The sequence below is a fragment of the Aptenodytes patagonicus genome, chromosome 18 (genome assembly GCF_965638725.1).
Source record: "Aptenodytes patagonicus chromosome 18, bAptPat1.pri.cur, whole genome shotgun sequence".
Classification (NCBI taxonomy): Eukaryota; Metazoa; Chordata; class Aves; order Sphenisciformes; family Spheniscidae; genus Aptenodytes; species Aptenodytes patagonicus.
The window spans coordinates 11611563-11630740 of record NC_134966.1 but is presented as its reverse complement, the minus strand read 5'-3'; the positions used below and the strand labels follow the sequence as shown (position 1 = coordinate 11630740).

Genomic DNA, 19178 nt, shown 5'->3' with positions numbered 1-19178 from the left:
CTTCATAGTATGTGTATAAAAACCCCCCAGTTTTCCCAGTGAACTTTCACTCCAGGATGCAGATCCCCTAGATATTCTGATCCTAGACTCTTCTATGTAGTTGATCTTATGTCTCAAAACCTAGTTCATAGCCTATCAACTTACTTGACCAAAATCACATAGCTTTCCCATGGCATTTGAGCCCTGAACTGCAGGCATCCCGCTGCACCACTACGGCACTCCCCACAGTTCATCTCAGTCCTGCTCAGCAGCCTGGGCTACCCAGCGCTGGAATCCAGTCCTGCAGCCAGGCAGTAATGCAGCAGCTCAGCATTAGTTAACCAGAAGGACCTGATTCTAGCCACCCCCCTTCACCAACATTACCTGAATAACCTGGTAGGCAGTGACAAAGGAAGCCATTAATAAGGTCCACGCAGAGCCCTCCATTCTGACACGGCTGGGACCCGCACTCATCAATGTTAGTAAAGCAGGTCTCCCCTTTAAAGTGAAAACACAAATAGGCATCTGAATGACAACTGCATTCATATTTTTTTGCACTTCTTTTTTGTCATCTAAAAATGCAAATAATTTCTTGAACAATAGCATGTCTCTCCAGACACTCTGGCAAATAGATACTATCACTGAAACAATTAGGGAAAACAAAGTACGGAAATGTCAAATGATTTTCCAGTGTCATGAAAGGGAGCAGTGCAGGATCAGAACTTCTGAACCATTCCCATCTGTGCAATAGTGGACCAAACTCTCATTTTTCTCTCAAAAAAGAATGAAGTATTATTGTTTAGCCCCTCCTACCAGGGAATTTTGCCAGCTGTTAAATCCAGCCTTTTATACATATCTATAAACCAGGGAAAGGGTGATATTTCAGTTGAACATCCACAGAGCTTCTAGCTCCAAGAGCAAGATATCAAGAACCCCCTCTTCTCCTACCCACTCTGATTATACAGTTGCTGTCATGAGAGTAGTCTCATCAAGGAAACACCTAGAATAGTTATCTGGGACTCCAGGGAAATAGTTTCCTCTGATGCGGAGTTTCACAGATATCCTGTAGGGATGAATTCTGCCATATGCATGAAAGACTGACAAAGAGAAACCACCCTGGCATCTGCATAGCTAGAGGGCATTCATCAAAGCACTTGGAAAATGCATAGGCTGTTGCCTCAGCCTTGAGACAGGCTTGCTGGACAGAGAATGACATTCAGACAGCTGTCTGCAATATATTCATAGGGTATGTGAAAAGAAGCACATTCCTGATGCATCAGGCTGCTGCCCACTCTGAAGTACCAGTCATTAAGTGATTTTTGTTGCACAGATAACATTGCTCCATTCCTATCTATTCAAACCATGCAGCATCTATCAGGTGCAGACAGGATGATCATTTACTGCATAGCTCACCTGCAAAGCCTGGCTGGCATGAACAGAGGAAACCAGCTGCTTGGCTATAGCTGAAATTACTGGGGAAGTCAGGTCGTGTTCCGTAATAGGCTTGGTTGGATCGCTCAAAGCATACACCTCCGTTGTGACAGGGATCTGTCACACACTCATCCACATCCTCTTCACAGTGCTGCCCTGTGTAACCTGCCAGGAGATACCAGTGTCAACATCACACACAACTTCACTGGAACTAGTATCCCAAATATTGTGGCTGCCTTGAAGGTGAGAATAAGACCCAGAAGACACTGCAGCTCACCTAGTAGGGAGTTACAGGGCCCTCCACTTTCTCCACTATGTCAAACGTAGGAGCCAAATAATGAATTTGCAGGAAAGCATTACCTCATGATAGAAAAACACATGATGGAAAATGGCAGAAAAGAGAAAGAAAAATTTACGGTTGAGAATCAGCGTGCATTTCCCAGCAATGCAGTCAGCTGGATTTTGGGATGCCCTGCCTGTAAAAGGCAGCATGACAGCCTCACTGTTCCAGACAATAAAAAAAGAAAAGAAAAAGAAAAATCACACTGGACCATGCAGTATGATTATTAATTCTTTACTTATTCAACACGGCAATTTAGCATGTGCTCTCCATTGCAGTGTGCCTACATGTCAGCATAGCAAAATAGATTTCTAACCTACCTGGCCAGCAGGCACAGCTGTAGTTTTTGATTCCCTCCACGCATGTGGCACTGTTCAGACAGGGTTCAGAGGCACACTCCAGGATATCCAACTCACAGTGGTCCCCCTCGAAGCCTGTGTCACTGCAGTCACAATGGTAGCTGTGGGGCAGCAAAACAGAGCAATGCATAAGCTCTTGACTGTAAAGCCCAGTATGAGGAATGAGCAAATGGAGCTAAGCTGTTAGTCCTCATGCCCACTTGTGGGGCAGAGGAAAAAGACAGTTCCATCTGCACAAACAGGCCACACTAATGAGAGAGCAGACAACCCTCAGCAGCCTCCGAGTTCACACCTTACCTGTGAAAAGGTAAATTCAGACACACAGGCATGTTCTCAGCAGTTGCCTTTGCTGTTCATGCTCTGCAAATCACTTCCCTTTGTATCCGATATGTCAGCTGGAAGCAATAACAGGAATCTTTTCCTACCTTCCTTTAAGCATCCTAGAAGTTCTGCTGCTGGGAGGGGCCTTCTCGCTTATTGCCATAAATCACTCTGTTACTGCCACTGGGATGTACAAAACACTAAATTCAATTCCTCCCACAGATTTCTACTCTAATTTTCACAGGTTACACTAAGTAGACCTTTAGAATCACAGAATCATAGAATCATTAAGGTTGGAAAAGACCTCTAAGATCATCGAGTCCAACTGTCGACCCAACACCACCATGCCCACTAAACCATGTCCCTAAGCGCCTCATCTACATGTCTTTTAAATACCTCCAGGGATGGTGACTCAACCACTGCCCTGGGCAGCCTGTTCCAAAGTTTAACCACTCTTTCAGTAAAGAAATTTTTTTAGATCAGTCCTGGTATCTAACTGCCCAAGCAACACTGATTTCTCACCTGTTAATGAGGTCATGACATGTCCCATTGTGCTGACATGGCTGGCTCACACATTCATTGATGTCCACCTCACACTGGATTCCTTGGTAACCTGATGCACAGGTGCAGGTGTAGAACCCAACATGATCATTGCACAGGGCCCCATTCTGGCAAGGGTCTGAATCACATTCATCTATTTCAGCATCACAGTTCACACCTTTGTTACAAAACAGAGAAATATCTGTGTTACAAATCCAGAAAAGTATATCTGTGCTGCCTGGACTTGTGAGCTGGAATCACAAAAGCCATGTTATCAACCCAAACTGGCTAGCATAGTGATCTGTTCTAATTTTGCCATAAGAATATTGGGAGCTCATGAACAGTATGTGATTCTTACAAATTAAGGACCTTTAATTTTTATTTGTAAACAAAATTATTTTGTCTAAACTTCTGGATTTTAGTCTTCTATCAAAACTAAAAATAGTTTCCAGTATTTGCAAAGCTTTAGTCTCTTTCATTCAGGTTTGTTGAAGTAGCCAATCAGTCAGCACTTCACAAATAACATCCGTTTTCTGAGTAAGCCATAAAATCTTGATCTTACATACAGCTCTTAAAAATCTAATGATAGCTGTTTTGGTTTGGGATCCTTTGAGGGCAGGGAGGACAGGGGTGGGAAGAGAAGAATCACACTGCTAGTCAGTGTTATTTAAACTTCTATATATGATAGAGCTCTTACAGTTTTAGTTAGACATGGTACTCTTCACTTGTGTTGCGTTGCTATTAATCAGATCCAGTGTTCTACATCAGAGGCAGTTGCATTTTGGATATGGGAAAAGTGATTTCTACCTGCTTCTCCAAAACATTGTTCCATTTGTTTAAATAATATTTGTAACTTGCTTTGAGATACCTAGGAAAAAAGCATTAAAGCAGTGCAAAATGCTAATTACAGTGATACTAGATATTAGTAATTTTATTATGAAATGCTATTAAAAACTAGGTGTTAGCTCCAATACTACCAGTGAAGAATAACAGCAAGTCACGCATTTTTGTTCCAAACTCTCAACTTTCCCTGACAGAGTAAGACCTCCTGCGCGACTTCTATGCAACTATCTTACCATACTATATTCCATCTCTTTGAGTTGTCCGTGGCCTGGCATCACCTCCAAACCTTAGTCATTACAGTGGCACCTGCCAATCCATCTAATCTCCCCTTCTTGACAAAGGCTCACCACATAGTGGACATGGCCATCCTAATCCTGATGGAATGTGGGCCCCCTAATCTGCTGGTTCAAACCCGTCAATACCCACTCAAAACTTCCTTCACCCACATTCCAGCTGCAAGCACCAGGAAACAACCTGGCCTTGCTAGCCAATGGTGCTAGAACCTCTGGATGAAGCACTAGTTCATAAGGCAAAGCCTCATATTTGACATCAGAATAACCTGGAGCACAACAAGCTCCTCCAGCTGCCTGGGTCATTTTATCACTTCCTTGGCAGGGGAATCCCACAATCCTGAATTGAGGATTCAGCATAAAGATAAAAAAGAAACTGATTTGCAAAGACAGAATTATGCTTGATACTCAAAATCAGTAGTAGGCCTACACAGAAATTCTGCTTTTTTTTTCTCCTTCATCTCTGTTCATTTTTATCAGTGAGTGAGTCAGCATCAGGGACTGCATTCCTGATGTTATAACTTCTCCTCATTCCACCGGTAATCAGCAGCATTCCTTCACAGCAACCTAACTCTTTAAACACTTCAGTCTGTGACAACGAGGAAGGCTGAGAAAGTTCATGTGCTAGGTGGTACCAGGCAGACATCGGCGCAGTACAATTGCATTCCACTCCGATAAGCAGGGCTGGAGAAAGGAGAACCCCCCACTGCCTCCCTCACAGATAACTCACAGGTGTAGATTACTCTCTGAGTCACCATTAGCACAGATGCACAAAAAAAGAGATACTTATGTCACACGCCAAAAAACATTTGCCGGGCATGAAAGAACTGGAAAAGAAATCTCCAAATAAAAGCCAATTTATTCCAAAAAGACTACTTCCCTCAGAGAAATCCTGCAGGACAGGACAAGGAACTACAGGCCAGATAGGCAGAGATAAGTTATACCTGGAAACACTAAGTATAGATTTCCTGATAGTAAGTCTCTTTTCTTGTATATCTCCCTTAATTTCATACTGAGAGCTAATCACACCTACTTTGTATCTAGTACTCAAGTCTCAGACAGTCCACCCACTTCCACTCAGATTCATGTCTCTCAACATCCACACCATCCATGGAAATCAAAGCCTCAACTATTGCCCAGAAGCCGCAACAAGCAGCCCGACACCATTATTCACACACAGTACCAAACACTCCAGAAACATGAGTTGTGCAACAGAGATTTAGTCTCATAGCTGTAAAACAACAGCTTCTCAGGACAGCTACTAACACTACAAGACACGTTAGCAGCAGGCAAATTGTGGAACTACATGAACAGTGAGACGTAACCCAACCACCCGGCTAGTACATGAGCATGAAAGGTACCTGTGTAGCCGGGGACGCACTTGCATAAATAGTGATCCATCTCATTCAGGCAGGTGCCATTGTTTTTACAGGGCCGGGACGCACACTCGTTGATGTCTATTTCACAGTTGTATCCTTGGAACCCAGGCACACAGAAACAGCTATACTCATTCACCCTGTCTCGGCAGATGGCTCCGTTCTGGCAGGGGTTGGAGGCGCACTCATCAATGTTGTCTCTGCAGTTGGCCCCGGTGAAGCCAGGCTGGCAGATGCAGGTATAGTCCCCAGGACCCTCGACACACGTCCCGTTATTTAGGCAGGGGTGGCTAGAGCACACAGAGCTTTCTGTTTGGCAGCCTTCTCCATTCAGTCCTGTTTGGCATTTACAGGTGTATCCACTTACACTATCTACACATTCAAAACGAGGATCTTTACAAGGGTTGCTCTCACACTCATTAATATTAATGTTACAATCAATACCTGTGAAGCCAGGCATACAGATGCATTCATATTCCAGGAGTCCTGGAGTCCCGTTGCAAATCCTATGGGCAGGACACTCATGTTTAATGCATGCGTCATAGAGGAGTTCACAGTTTATGCCCATGTAGGCTACAGGCTCCATAGGGCAGGTGCACTGGTAACCCACTTCCAAATCCTTACAGCTCCCACCATTTTCACATGGGGATGAGGAACAGCTGCTATCATCTTCAGAGTATGAAGTTCCTGTTGAGAAAAGAGACTTTTTGTTAGTCAGCATTTGTAGCCCTAAAAGAAAAAGTTCTGCCGATCACCACATACAACTCAGAGACTGCCCACCTAAATTCCACACTGCAAGGGGCTGTTCTAGCCATTAGCTGAGAAGGATACTGGAGAATCAAACATTTACTATAAAGAAGACAACACAACATGCCTTTATATCATGGCAATCAGGAATGTCTTGCTAAGTTGGGTGACTAGATGCCTGTTTTTCAGGAGGCACTCACAAACCAACCATTTTACTTGTGCTTTTTCATCCCCGAATCACTTTTAGAGCAGTGAAACATATCACCTTAAATCCATGCACAAGATGAACTTTGTGTAAAATTGAATGACCCGTTTCACCAGTAGGGCACAAGACTTGTGCTTTGAAATCCGGAGAGGTAGATGGTATGTTTTAAGATATTGGCTGTTGCTCTAAATGTCCCAGCTGCTCCTTCTGGGGATACAATTTTTTCCCAGCTAATCCACTAGTGATCTGAAGATGGTGCCATAAACAGTCCAACCCAAACTCCAACCTGCCACACTTCACACAGTCTCTGATTACACGGATCAGCTCAAAGTTTGATAATCGCTGGCCAGGCACCCTCTCCCCATAGCTTAGACATGTAAATTTACACAGCAGGAAATTTTTAGGTGTTATAAGAACAGCAAAAAAGAGCAGAGACTGATGAGATTCACTGTACTGATGGCATTTTAGATCCAAACTCTTAGTATCTGCAGAGCCAAAACACCAGTCTTATATCCAGATACCAGCAACTAATGTTGAGACCAGATTCCCCTAAATCTGGGAGCATTTGGGTGTGATCAATTTATTCACGCCCAGCCACAATGCCTTGCTGCCCCCAAAATGGCAGTGTTTAAAAGGCTCTTGCCCTGTTAAGCAATTCCACCATCCAGAAATGTGATGTGACATGCCCATGGGACTGCAAATTTAATTCATACAAATGAGATTATACAGGATACATGATATAAAAAACAAAAAAGTGTTCAATTTAGGTATTTGTCAATGGAGCAGAATGGAAGAATAGGAGGAATCCTCATTTCTTTTCCAAAAGAAATTTCAAATTCACTTTCTGAAACAATCTGGTCAAAGGGCAGAACAGCCCAGGGGACAGGAGATAGTTGCCTTGATATTAGAATTAGGATATATGCCCTGGACTCAATGACACGATTATACACTTTCCGAAGAAAAAAAAACCAAAAATACTATAAAGGGACAAAGGCAATGCAAACAGAGAACTTCTCCCTTCACAAAGGCAGCAGTCATTAGCCCCCCATCCCGCTTTCTTCCAGGATACATAGGAGAGAAACTGTGGGGTGGAGATACCTCAGACTGATTCCTGCATAAGTATTATGAAACATCCAAACTTGGAAGTAACTCTGCAAACAACTACATAGAGATGTTTTGAAAAAGTCTACAAAAAATGGCCACAAAGCAGAGGTAAAGGTCATTAAATAGCAAATGGTATCTGAGAAATAGCGACTGCTTCTCGTGAGACAATCCTGACTTTGCCTAGCATTGGAAGTCAAGCAATCACTAGCATTTAACCTTTTTTTTTAGATGCCATTGTGTAAGCAGCTCTTTGCCCTTTTCGCTGCCTTCTGGATGTAACTGTGGGCCAGCTAGTGACAGGAATCAGTCTCTGGGAAACTCCATAAAACTGCAGGTGGAGAGTGGGCAGTTACTCTGACACTACCCACAGCTCACCACCCTTGACCCTCACTGCATTACTGCTAGTTGAGAAATGTTGTTTTAACGTGCCATGCTCCATGCTAAGGATTTGCCAGGATCACACACCACAGCATCATTTCTCAGCTGACCTTACACATTCTCTCATTCAGGCCGTCATTATCCCAGCCCATTTTTGGTCATGTTTGCCTTGCTCTGGTGCACCTTCTACACACCCAGTAGTTAATCTGTGTGAGTGGTTTTCTATCAGCTCACTGCCCCATCAGCTCCTCAGTCTCTTTGTACCTGAAGGTGGAGGCATCTGACTTCAGGGCCTGAAAGGGATTTGTAGGAGACTTTGGTTTACAAAAGCCTGCCCCTGCCCTGACCTCCCCCAAATTCCTCCCACCAAAAGACTGTAGTGTTTCTAAGTCTTCTTTTAAGAGGCAGTGTTGATGGGGGAGGGTGCTCAGGGATTTAGACAGCCCTTTCTCTTCCCAGCATCATCTCTATGGCCCACCCCTCCCTTCCTCTCTCATGTGATGCTGGGGAGAGTTGCTGAGCATTGCACTGTCCAGCAATCTCATTATTCTGCCATCAACCCTTTTATTCTCAGATTCCCAGTCAGGCAGAAAACAAGGATGACGCAATCTGCCTGGAATCTCTGTAGCAATTAGAGTGGGAACCCAGGAAACTATTCACAAACGAGCTTTACTAGGCAGGAGATATGAGCCTTAGTACACTTAATGAGTAACCAGTCCCAGCCTGCACTTTCCACAGGCCAGGAGAACAGTCTGTTGGTAAAAAAAAAGAGACCAAGTCCACTGCATGTTCAGAACGACTTCGATTGCAGCAGACTCCATCTGCAAAGAAATCACATTTCAACAGAACCACCAAGCACTGCTAGTGTAGACAGGCTGAAGTAATTTCAAAGGCTACATGCATAGTTTTCTGCTTCCATTATAAGTAGACAGTCTAAATGCTTCTTGCAAATAAAGATAAACATCAAATCCCTTTGCTATTTCCTGTCTTTTCCGAAGTTATTTCACAACAGATGTACCTTTTTGTACCTTCTTTATTTTGGTTCATCACATGACTGCAATGCTCAATAATCTGTGTTAGTCATTAATGCCTGTCCACTACAAAAAGATTTGGTGACAAATACATGGCCCCATAGTCACACACAAACTTGTAGACACAACAGGGCTGACCTACAGACAGATACCAAGTCAAGCAAACACAAAGCTTCACTAAAAAGTCAAAAGGCCCTCTTGGTTTACCAAAGAACAGCAGTAAAGTAATAGGGAGAATTCCAACCTCCTCTAGACTCACTGTGATCATGAACAATAGCAGTGGTTAACTAGTTACATGTACTCATAATCTGTGGTGAATAACTAGTTATATACAGGACTGCATAAAGTTGAATTCCTGCATTGTTACTGTACTAGTTTTAGCTACTTTCTGTGACCAAATGTTACTTTATTTATGTCTAAAAGTGATGACTTCAGCAGGACCTCATTTTGGAGGAAAATGTTCCTTTTTTGAACAAATATCCTGAAATAACACAGCATTGCTTATAAGGCATGCACGGAGCAGGCTGAGAAGACTGCAACTTATGCCACCAGAAATGAAACAGTATCTAAATAACTTCAAATTATTCTGTGAACTGCAGATTGCAGAGAATTACTCATATGTTTGCCCTACTCAGTAGAGGTTACAGGCATATTAACAACACTAACTCCAGGATTATATCATATACTCCCCTGTGTATAGCATGCTATACTAACACTGGAATCTTTCCCAAGGACAAAACGTGCCTCTGTGTAAATATAGTATAACCCGTAATAAGTATAAATATAAAATAATAACATATTTAATAATAATATGTTTAATAATAATATAAATAAGTATAACCCATACTATAAGCCATATAATATGTTCATTCAGTGGCAGTGCTAAACTGGCTAAATAATTCGCCACGGATGAGACACTAATTCAAAACCGTATTTGTTACAGAGTGACATCAGAAAGGGGAATTTCAGCAGTGAGAGGTGAGTACACCACTTGTGACGTCGCCAGGGAGTTAAACACGGAGTCTGCAAGAATTCAGTGTACTAAATAAGTATCAAAGACTTAGACTACCTAGCTTGACAAAGAACACATATGACGTTTTTAGCTCTGGTTTTGTTATTTTCGTCCATCAGTCCTAGGGCATACAGTAATTCCTCTCAATTTTGGAATAGATTATTATATGAATGTGAATAGCATATGAATATGCACCAAATGCTAATAAGCATAATGAATAAATTAGCTTTTCCTGCTGCACAATATACCAACCATGAAAACATGTAATTCAGACTATGCTGTTTCATGAAAATGGTGAAAATCAGATCAAAGAAGTCGTTGAATGACAAGACCTTATAGTTTTCCACGAAAGTAGTTGTTGCTGGATTAACAATGACATTCAGGATTTTTCCTTTACATTTCACAAGAAGAATACGAATCCATGATGTTTGTAAGTGAAAAAAAGATTAAAAAAAAATATTAGTCGCATCATCCTGTAACCCTGTTCTGAAATGAAACTGGAGAAGACTACAGCTTCTTTGAAGAATACGTTCCAGGCATTTAGGGGTGGATTAGGAGGAACTTCAAAGGCTAACAGAGTTGCATAAAAAGCATTCATTGAGCTCTGTCAGGACAGGTCTGGTTTTACACTTTAAAGGTAACTGACAAAGGTTTTCCCTAAAAGATGAGGTTTGTGACCTTTTGTATCACTTTAAGGCAAACAAGCTGCATTGCCAGGCTTTGTTTTAATAATTGGCTGTAATAATTTTGTACTTTATACCTTTACTAAATGATCTTGTCAAAGGACAGCTGCAACAGCGAGTTTTCTAGCCATAAAAAGAGAAATCAGAAATTAATGAGATGCTGGGCAATCTGAGACCCCCCTGGTAATAGTTCACTGTCTCTCTCCCAGAGAGTCCTGAGGAATCTCTTACTTCAGTAAACCGGGACAAGATGCTGTTGCACTGCACTGGCAAAGAGAGTTGTGGGAACTGATAAAGACGGTGCGGGGGGAGGAGGAGGTTCTCAAAGAGCTGTAGCAAGGTTTCTGTCTTTTTCCTTAAAAAACAAACAAAACCCCTCAACTTTGTCTGTTCTCCATTATCTCACACATGTTGTGAAATCTCAGTGGTAATTTCCCCCACAACATGAGTTGCATTGAAGTAACTTCTTTCACAGCCTCCCCTCTCCATCCTGACATTATGTTAGCACTGCTGGCACAGGGTTTTATTAGAGACCAATTATGAGTTGCTAAGACAATACACAGGACAAGGACTTTCAGTCGTTTTATTACTTCACCGCTTGTGAGATGCTGCTTTGGCATTACTCACTGGCTTCTACTTTTTGTTTTTGCTTTTCACAAGTTTGGTTTTTCAAAGTCTTGCGAAACTATGATAGAGGATGCATGCCCTCCAGCTGGGGATACACCTGACCTCATGGAAGATGCTTAGTGCCACATCTTCATTAACCTCTCTCTCACTTGAATTTTAGCAGCTTAAGTTGTTGATTCCCAAGGTCCCCTTAATTGTCACCCTATCCATGCACATGGTACCCGAAGTTTCTATATCCTCACACTGCTTCACTGATAACTACCTTAAAGGTGCTCTTAATGGTCACTTAAAATTCCAACAAGGAAGTGGCAGGCATTGGGGTTATCAGCTCAGAGATTACCTTGTTTCCTTCATACTGAAGGACAATTTTGACAAGTGATTAATGTTGGGGGTTTTTTAAGTTATACTTAATGTGTTATTCAAACGGGACAATATAATCTCCACAAGCACAAAAAAACCTCTAAGCAGAGTCTGTGGTTCTTACTGAAAATACCCATCTCTGAATACCTGTTCATGTATGTACACTGCACTCAGAGTACATTTTCATCTTTTCACTACCTCCTGTGTACAATCTCTCAGCAAAACGCTCATAATCACAGACGCAAAGGCCAGAAGAGTCAGGATGCCATAATATTATTTCCTGGCCTGGCAAAAACTTAATGTGAGCTTAGGCGAGCCAGTTCCACTTTGTGTATCAGTTTGCCCAACTTAAAAAATAGTTACAAGTATATATTTTCACAAGTGTCCTGTAAGATGAAATTATTCGAAACCTTTAATACTTTACATTAGAGGTATTACAGAATTAGAAATTTAGATTTTTCCAGTCTCTATAACGTGGAGGTGTTTTATTTCACCACCTAATATAAATATTACAGCTGTCTAGCAAAAGGAAAGACAATCAAAGAAAAGGGTGTATTTTATTTCTGGATTCACACCAACAATATGAAATGTATTTCCACAAGTTCCAGGCTCTGAAAACTTGCCCAATTTTACACATTCCACCTGTGGCTTTGATCATTCCTAGATGCCTGAATCATTTCAGGAAGCAGAGAATACCTAGCAGGAGAAGGTAGGCTCTAAAGTCATATAGGATATCAGATTGGGCACTTCACCCAGACTAATTATGGGAACATTAATGATAAAAGGAATTGTGTCTTTCCTATCTTTGGGTCAATCAGAAGTGGGGCTTTCTGAGACAAAAGGATGACAAAAGGATGAGAGTCAAGTCTGCATAGGTCCAACTTTTCCCATCCCTTCAGCTTCTCTCTTCCAGAAAGTCAGCCCAATTCACATTACCCACAGTCCAGATTAAAAAAAGACAGAAAAACAGAGGATGTAAAATACCAGACTGAAGCTCCAATGCTTTTAAGAGGTAACCAGGCTACACGTATGCCCAACAGCGTTTCCCCATGACATGAACTGAGCAGAGTACGGGAATGTGCACTGTTCTCCTCGAGGACCTATTACTGTGAAGGATTCCCAAACAGAGGAGAAAAGAGTTTTGCACACTGCATCTCCTCGTGTAGCACTTTTGTTTTCTACTAAACAAGTTGCAACAGACAGGACTCAGGCATATTCTCCTCTTGGTTTAGTGATATACTTTTGGAAAAGACTGCTTCACGCTCACGAGTATTTATTTATGTTCCCAAAATTATGACCATTCATGATGTATTAAGTACCTTTTGTGCATGGATTTGTTGTTGAGTTCCTTGACTTCCATGCTATTTTTAATCTTTCTCCCTATGACTATCATCTTTTACAAAAAGGCACTGCAGGCTTGTGGAGAAAGAGGCTTCCTTCAGGTGTATTTCACCTGCCCTACACACTACAATAACTGGAAAAAAGACAACTATAACCAAGAGGTGAGAATAGCAGGCTTCCCACCAGCAGCCCCTAACTGCACCGCAATAATAGAGCTAGAGGAATCTTCACGTGCCTAAACCGTGGATGCTCAAAACCCCAGCCTGATGTAATTCTTACCAGTCAGGCTGCGCTCCTGCTGATCACCCCAGCACATCGCCCACTAGAGAAAGATACCGAGGCCAAGGGTAGAAAGGGAACCCCTCCACCTCAAGTATCAGAGCAACACAACTACTAAATAAACTCTGAATAAAGGAATGGAAAGAGTTATGTCTCCATGACAACAGGAAGGCATGTGCTTATATTAGTAAATCCCTGCTGACCTCTGCTGATCTTTCCCTATCCTGGTCAGTGTAAAGGATTAGTGAAAGGGTACACACTATGGCCCGTTCCCAGGATCCACACACCAGGAAGGAAGACTGGGCAGGTCTGAAAAGGGGCTTTCATGCTGTTCACCCTCTCTCTCCCCCACCCTTGCTAACTTTGGAAGGATAGCATATCTGCTATGGAAGGTAATGGCAGAATAAAATGAAATCCTTCTTTAGGATGTACCTTCAGTGTACTTGTCCAGGGCATATACAAGGCCTTTTTAGGTGGCTTTACAAGCCCGATTTCCTTCTTGACACAGAGAGATTAAACACTTTCTTCCCAGACCTGAGCAAAGCACCTGCTCCTAGTAATACTAGCATCAGAAAACAAGCCCCTGAAATTCTCCGAGACTACTGACAAGCTCATGAAATGCTAATAATTGGCACTGATTTTTCACCTAGCCTAAAATATTCCATAACCTGTATTCCTTGTCCTGTTTAACATAGTAACGGGCATCTTTTGACAGCTGCTTTAACAGTGGGCTTTTCTATTCAGCATCAGAAAATCGGATGTGGGCACGGGAAACTTTCCAAAATACCAATGTTTGATTGCAACTACTAAGCCCCAGAGCTGCAGCAGCTCACCACCTCTGCCAGCCATCAGAGAAGCTCTGTTCAAGTAGCTTGCTCCCACCTACCAGCTGCTCCCTCTCCCCGCAACCACTTCCCATCAGCTGTTGTTTGAATTTCCTGGTCTCATGCTCAGGTGGTGTCACCATTAGGGTCAGGTATATTCAATTCCCCTCAAGATCCTGGTGCCCAGAATCAAGTTCTTCCTCTCCATTTTTCCATAGCAACTATTTAATTTTTTTATTGTTGAGTGAATAGTGTAAAAGGGAGAAATGATACTTCAGTGAAAATGCAGGCTGAGATACTATCTGCTGGCTGAATCTAAACATCACCATTATCATCTCAGGTTAACAGCTTATCAGATCTGACAATCTCTGTGAAGCAAGACATGACACTATGACAAAAAAAATCCTCAAAATAAAGGTTAGATAATCAAAAAGCAATGTTGGCAATCAGCTGGTAGTACCTCTAAGACAATGTTGAATAAATGGCCCAGCAAGACGCTAGGGATCCTAGCAATGCCTACAGCATCTTTTAGAAGAGTCTTTTTAAAAAGAGCCTTAGTATTCATGCCTTTGATAGATCTTGTAGAGTTTTGGTAGATTAAGCACACAAGCCCAGTATCTTAGCCAACCACCAGTTTGGATACTAATTTAAAAACCTCTAGTGAAGTCCCCGCACACAGTTCAGATTGCAGTTTTTCCTATCCAAAGTTTTAGATGGATATTGTGCATTCATCACTTCCCAGCCTACTTCTTATGTTGTTTTTCTTTGTTACTGGAGACCAACAAGTTCCAGACCACAACATTTGCATGCTAGGTTTTTGATGTGACAGAGCTTTTTCATGCCAGAGATATGTACACAGTCTACTAGTGTAAATATTTATAAAGAATTTATAAAGGCCTAGACCACTAGACTTTCATTAAGACAGGCATAAGAAGATGTGGCTCAGTTTCCCCTTCTGAAATATACGGAATATTTACCCCCTCAAAGAAGAAGAATGCTGATTCCTGGCTCTCTCCCACCCAGCTTGCCCAGTGAATTGCTGAATGGTGCCAAACGGTGGGCAGCAATCCATAGGGCTGAGCAGTGCCAATATTATGGTCAGAGGCATTAACAGCATTAATCAGAAATACCACTTCAGGGAATTAAACTTACTCTTAACGCAGAACAAGTAGCCACCTAGCTTGTTTTCATTATCTGTTCACTGTTTTAACGCAGATTTGAAGATGTAACTCCTATTATCATGCTTCTAGAACTTGGAGAAAGACAGATCCATGTTTTATGATAGTATTGCATATATTGCCACAGTAACTCTTTGATCTTCTGTGCTTATGACACCCCAGTATTTTCCCTTAATAAACACTCCTCCAAGCTGACCTTCATGGTTTACACATTCTCTGATCTCTCAGCCATTTCCACAGATCAAACACTGAGACAGGGGGTTTCCTGTGTATTCAGTTAATCAGATTGAGTCACAAGCTTTAATTTCCAATTCTTATTTAAATATACTGACAATCAACAAAACAGCTGAAAAGATTGTATTTCTTTATTTCCTTGTTTTGAAGTGAGTAAGGTTTAAACTGTCCGTATGTCCGAGCTAATCTCAAGAGCTTGCATTAGAGCAGATAGCAAACTGCCAGAAAAAAGGTTTGTCTGCACACGTTCTCTCTCAATAGGTGTCCAAAGCATTTTCCAGGCCAATTGGAATTCACAGTATGTTAATTACTGTGCTCATTGCTGGCTAGAGTTGTGGCAACAGAAATGAGTACACACTCAGTTCTGCCCTCCAGAATCTCCTTTAGAACACAACAAATTAAGGTGAGAGCTATTCTGCCCATTACACAGACAGCAGCAGTAAAACTGGAGTCACATATGCAGAGTCTGTACCACTGTCCCTCTGGAGTTTATTTTAAACAATCGGAGATAGTGTGGATCTGGCTGCAGGATGGTCTTATGGTTACAGCTTGCAACAGGCCATCTGGATAATCACAATTTTCTCAAACATTTTGAACAAGTAACTTAGCTACTCCGTGCTTCAATGACATTTAGACTCAGTCAATTAGAAATAAAATAAAAGTAGTCATATGCCACACAAGGGCAAGAGAAGGCATTTCCTTACGGCCTTAAAATTCTACAAGTCCTACATAAACACCACCATTCACTACAGTTAAAATCTGGCAGAATTCCCCTTGCAAAATAGGAGCAGGTGGAAAGACTATGGAAATTACCACTTCCCTTGAGCTTTGCTGGCTATATCAAGATGCGTCATCCACCTGCACTCCAAAAGAAAACAACGTTCTCAGTAAATTACTGTTCCAGAATAGAGCTTTACCCAAGAGTGAAAAGCTATCAGTGCAATGGTCAAAGAGCACAAATCCCCAGAAACATGCCAGCTCTCTGGCAGCCACATACTGAGCAATACCGTATATGCCATGGGCCTTCCTTCTACACAATACAAAGCCACCGTAATTGCTTCACACTCCAAACCAGTAGCTATGGTTACTAGATACAAAAGACAGTCCTGCTGCTTCCCTGTGGCCAGAGGAATTCCAGGCACTTGGAGTGAATGTACCAGACAAAGAAGCTGGTACAAGGAAGAGGAACAAAAAAAATCAGACAAAAATCAAAACATATTTTGACTTTCACATTCGTAGTTTGAGGTGATCAGAGCAAAGAAAATTTAGGGAGGGTTCAGAAGGAAAAAAAAGACTGTTGGGGAATCAAAGGAAAAGCTGAAAACTTTCTCCAACTCTCAGAAAGTACGTAAACATCACCCACTAATGTGAGAAAATGCCAAATGCAGTGTTCAGCAGATATTAGCACAGAAAAGGCACTTTGACTGTATTTTCTGCATGTTCTCTGTATTTCACCTCCACTTCATGTCATTGATCATTCCTGTCCTAGCTCAGCGGAAACCAAACAGGACTTTTATATACAGACACTGCCCTAGCAGTGCCGAGGAGAGGATAAGGAGGCCGGTTCAATCCCAATCATACTTTCCAGTAAAAGGTTGGACATGTTCCTGACATGACCTTATAATCCCTAGATGACTAAAACAGATGTCTAGGCCCAGCAGATCTCCATGCACCCATTCCAGAAGAAACAGAGAAATCTGTTTTTCAGGGACCATAAGAAATTGTATACAAGGGTGACTTTTGGAGCCCAAAGACAAGTTCATGCGAACTTGAAGAATCCCAGTATACCTAAGTATATTCTTTGGCTCTAAAATAAGTTTTCAATGTGGAAAAAACAAAGCAAAACAAAAACCTCCATCAGTGTGATAGTCTCTTTTGTTACCTCATCACTTCTTGCACTTTCAGGATGGATCTGCTTTCTTCCAAATTTCTAAGTGAGAATACTCATGTACTGTCTTCTTCCCTCCACATTTTGTACCAGAGGTATCTGGCACTTCAGCTTATTAGTATACTCCCCTAGGTACACTCCTCTTTTGCCTAAATGTATTTCTAAAGCATATAGAATGGAAATAAAGCTCTATGTTTCTTCTGTATGGACACAACTGCAAAATTCAGAACTTTTCAATGGAGAAAATGGTTACTATAATAGCTGAATACTTAATTACATGAAAGTGCACACACTTTTAGCTCTTGTGAATAAATGCATACATACATGTGCACAGGGAGAAAGACAAAAGGAGACGAGAAATAAATAGAAGGAAAAACGTATCTAGAATGAAATGCCTGTTTATCTTCCAGACAAGAAGTTTTCGGACTTCAAATCTAACTGTGAGTGACATTTTGTTCAGTTACTTTTGCAATACAAGGGCAGATCACAGATTTGATCCGAAGTTACTGCATAGTAGCTGGGTAAGAATCAGGCACAGAAGACAAAAACTTACCCCAAAATAAGAGGAAAAGTGGCAGCAGGAGAGCAGCATTGTACACCCTGGATGTAGTTTTCTTTAATTCCATGACAAGTCTAAGAGTGGCTGTTCTAAAACCCTCAGGGGAGAAACAGTAGTTGGAAGCTAGCAAATACCAGCTCTCCCCACATCACGGACTTTGGCGAATTTTCTCTACTACAGGCACTCGCTCCATGCTCGGCCGACCTGGGGACTAGCACTAACACAGTGGACAGAGTCCCTGTCCACTCTCAAATGCTTCACTCGTGTTCCGGGAACAAAGAGAAAACGCTGCCTGGATCGCACGGATTGAACTGCACAGAGCAAAGCAAGTCACATTTACAGGCACAACAGCTGGAGAGCTTACAGGCCCGTGTCTGAAAAAAGCCTAGGCTGTCAAAGGTAGTGAGAAATTGAAGAACTGGGGGATTCACAGTACAAGGCAAAAAGGAAAAAGGACCCTGTGTGGTTTTTTGCTTTCTGTTTTTTTAACTCCCCCTACATAATGAAGAAAACAAACCTGGTGTCTCCTCCATAGCTGTGACAGGAGCTCAGAACTGGCTTGGGGACCGAGGTGGCCGGCGATCATTTCTAGGATGCAGGCTTCTGTATCAGTTCATGTTTACAAATAAATTCCAGATGAGGATCAATCACAATTTTCTGATAGAGGCTCCTTTGTTCAAAGAGAAAATAAGACAAAAGACACAAAAAGCGCACTGTTAATCCCAAAGAGCTGAGTTAGTCCACATTAGTCTTTACTGCTCTCTCTCATACATCATGAGATGTGCGAACCCACAAGACATCCGAACCCACAAAATGTACATGAACCCTCTTTTCCCAATTAAGGAACAGTTATAGAGATCAACAGGGAAAGTATCTGCATAACAGAAGCACCAAATCATATCACCACCTCTAGATGCATGTGTTTAGTTTTACAAGTGGAAAAAATTATCAGTGTCCATTTTTTATGAGAGAAACTGGAAAAAGACAGAACCCACACTCAGTTGTGACCTACTAAGTACCTCTAAATCCACATCACAATTGGATTAAATTAACCGTAATGAGAATTACGTACATTGCCTCACCCTTCCACTGACGACTAAAAATAGAAGGCAGGTAAGATGCCACACAAATTCCTAGCTTAAACAAGAAATATGCAAGATAGCAAGGAATTGGTGCAGATAGACCTAGGCTGCACATGATGAAAACAACAGCAATCCTACAATGAGTAATTTATATTATCTCAGCATCC

The 19178-nt window shown here is 41.8% G+C and overlaps 1 protein-coding gene across 6 annotated transcripts in view; it reads right to left on the bottom strand.

Annotated features, from left to right (window-relative positions):
• The window catches only part of CRB2 (crumbs cell polarity complex component 2), a 44181-nt gene extending 25615 nt beyond the window's left edge, over positions 1 to 18566 (bottom strand). For 3 of the 6 annotated variants that reach the window (XM_076355219.1, XM_076355220.1, XM_076355218.1), the window contains exons 1-6: positions 17924 to 18106; positions 5465 to 6166; positions 2953 to 3148; positions 2071 to 2210; positions 1393 to 1575; positions 364 to 477 (exon numbers count right to left, since the gene is read on the bottom strand). In XM_076355219.1, coding sequence (XP_076211334.1) covers positions 364 to 477; positions 1393 to 1575; positions 2071 to 2210; positions 2953 to 3148; positions 5465 to 6166; positions 17924 to 17996 — 1408 coding nt within the window. In that variant the 5' untranslated portion in view covers positions 17997 to 18106. Of the gene's footprint in view, positions 1 to 363; positions 478 to 1392; positions 1576 to 2070; positions 2211 to 2952; positions 3149 to 5464; positions 6167 to 17923; positions 18107 to 18446 lie in introns of those variants that run through there. The other 3 variants (XM_076355222.1, XM_076355221.1, XM_076355223.1) reach the window with 3 other exon arrangements.
• Between the last annotated feature and the right edge of the window lie 612 nt (positions 18567 to 19178).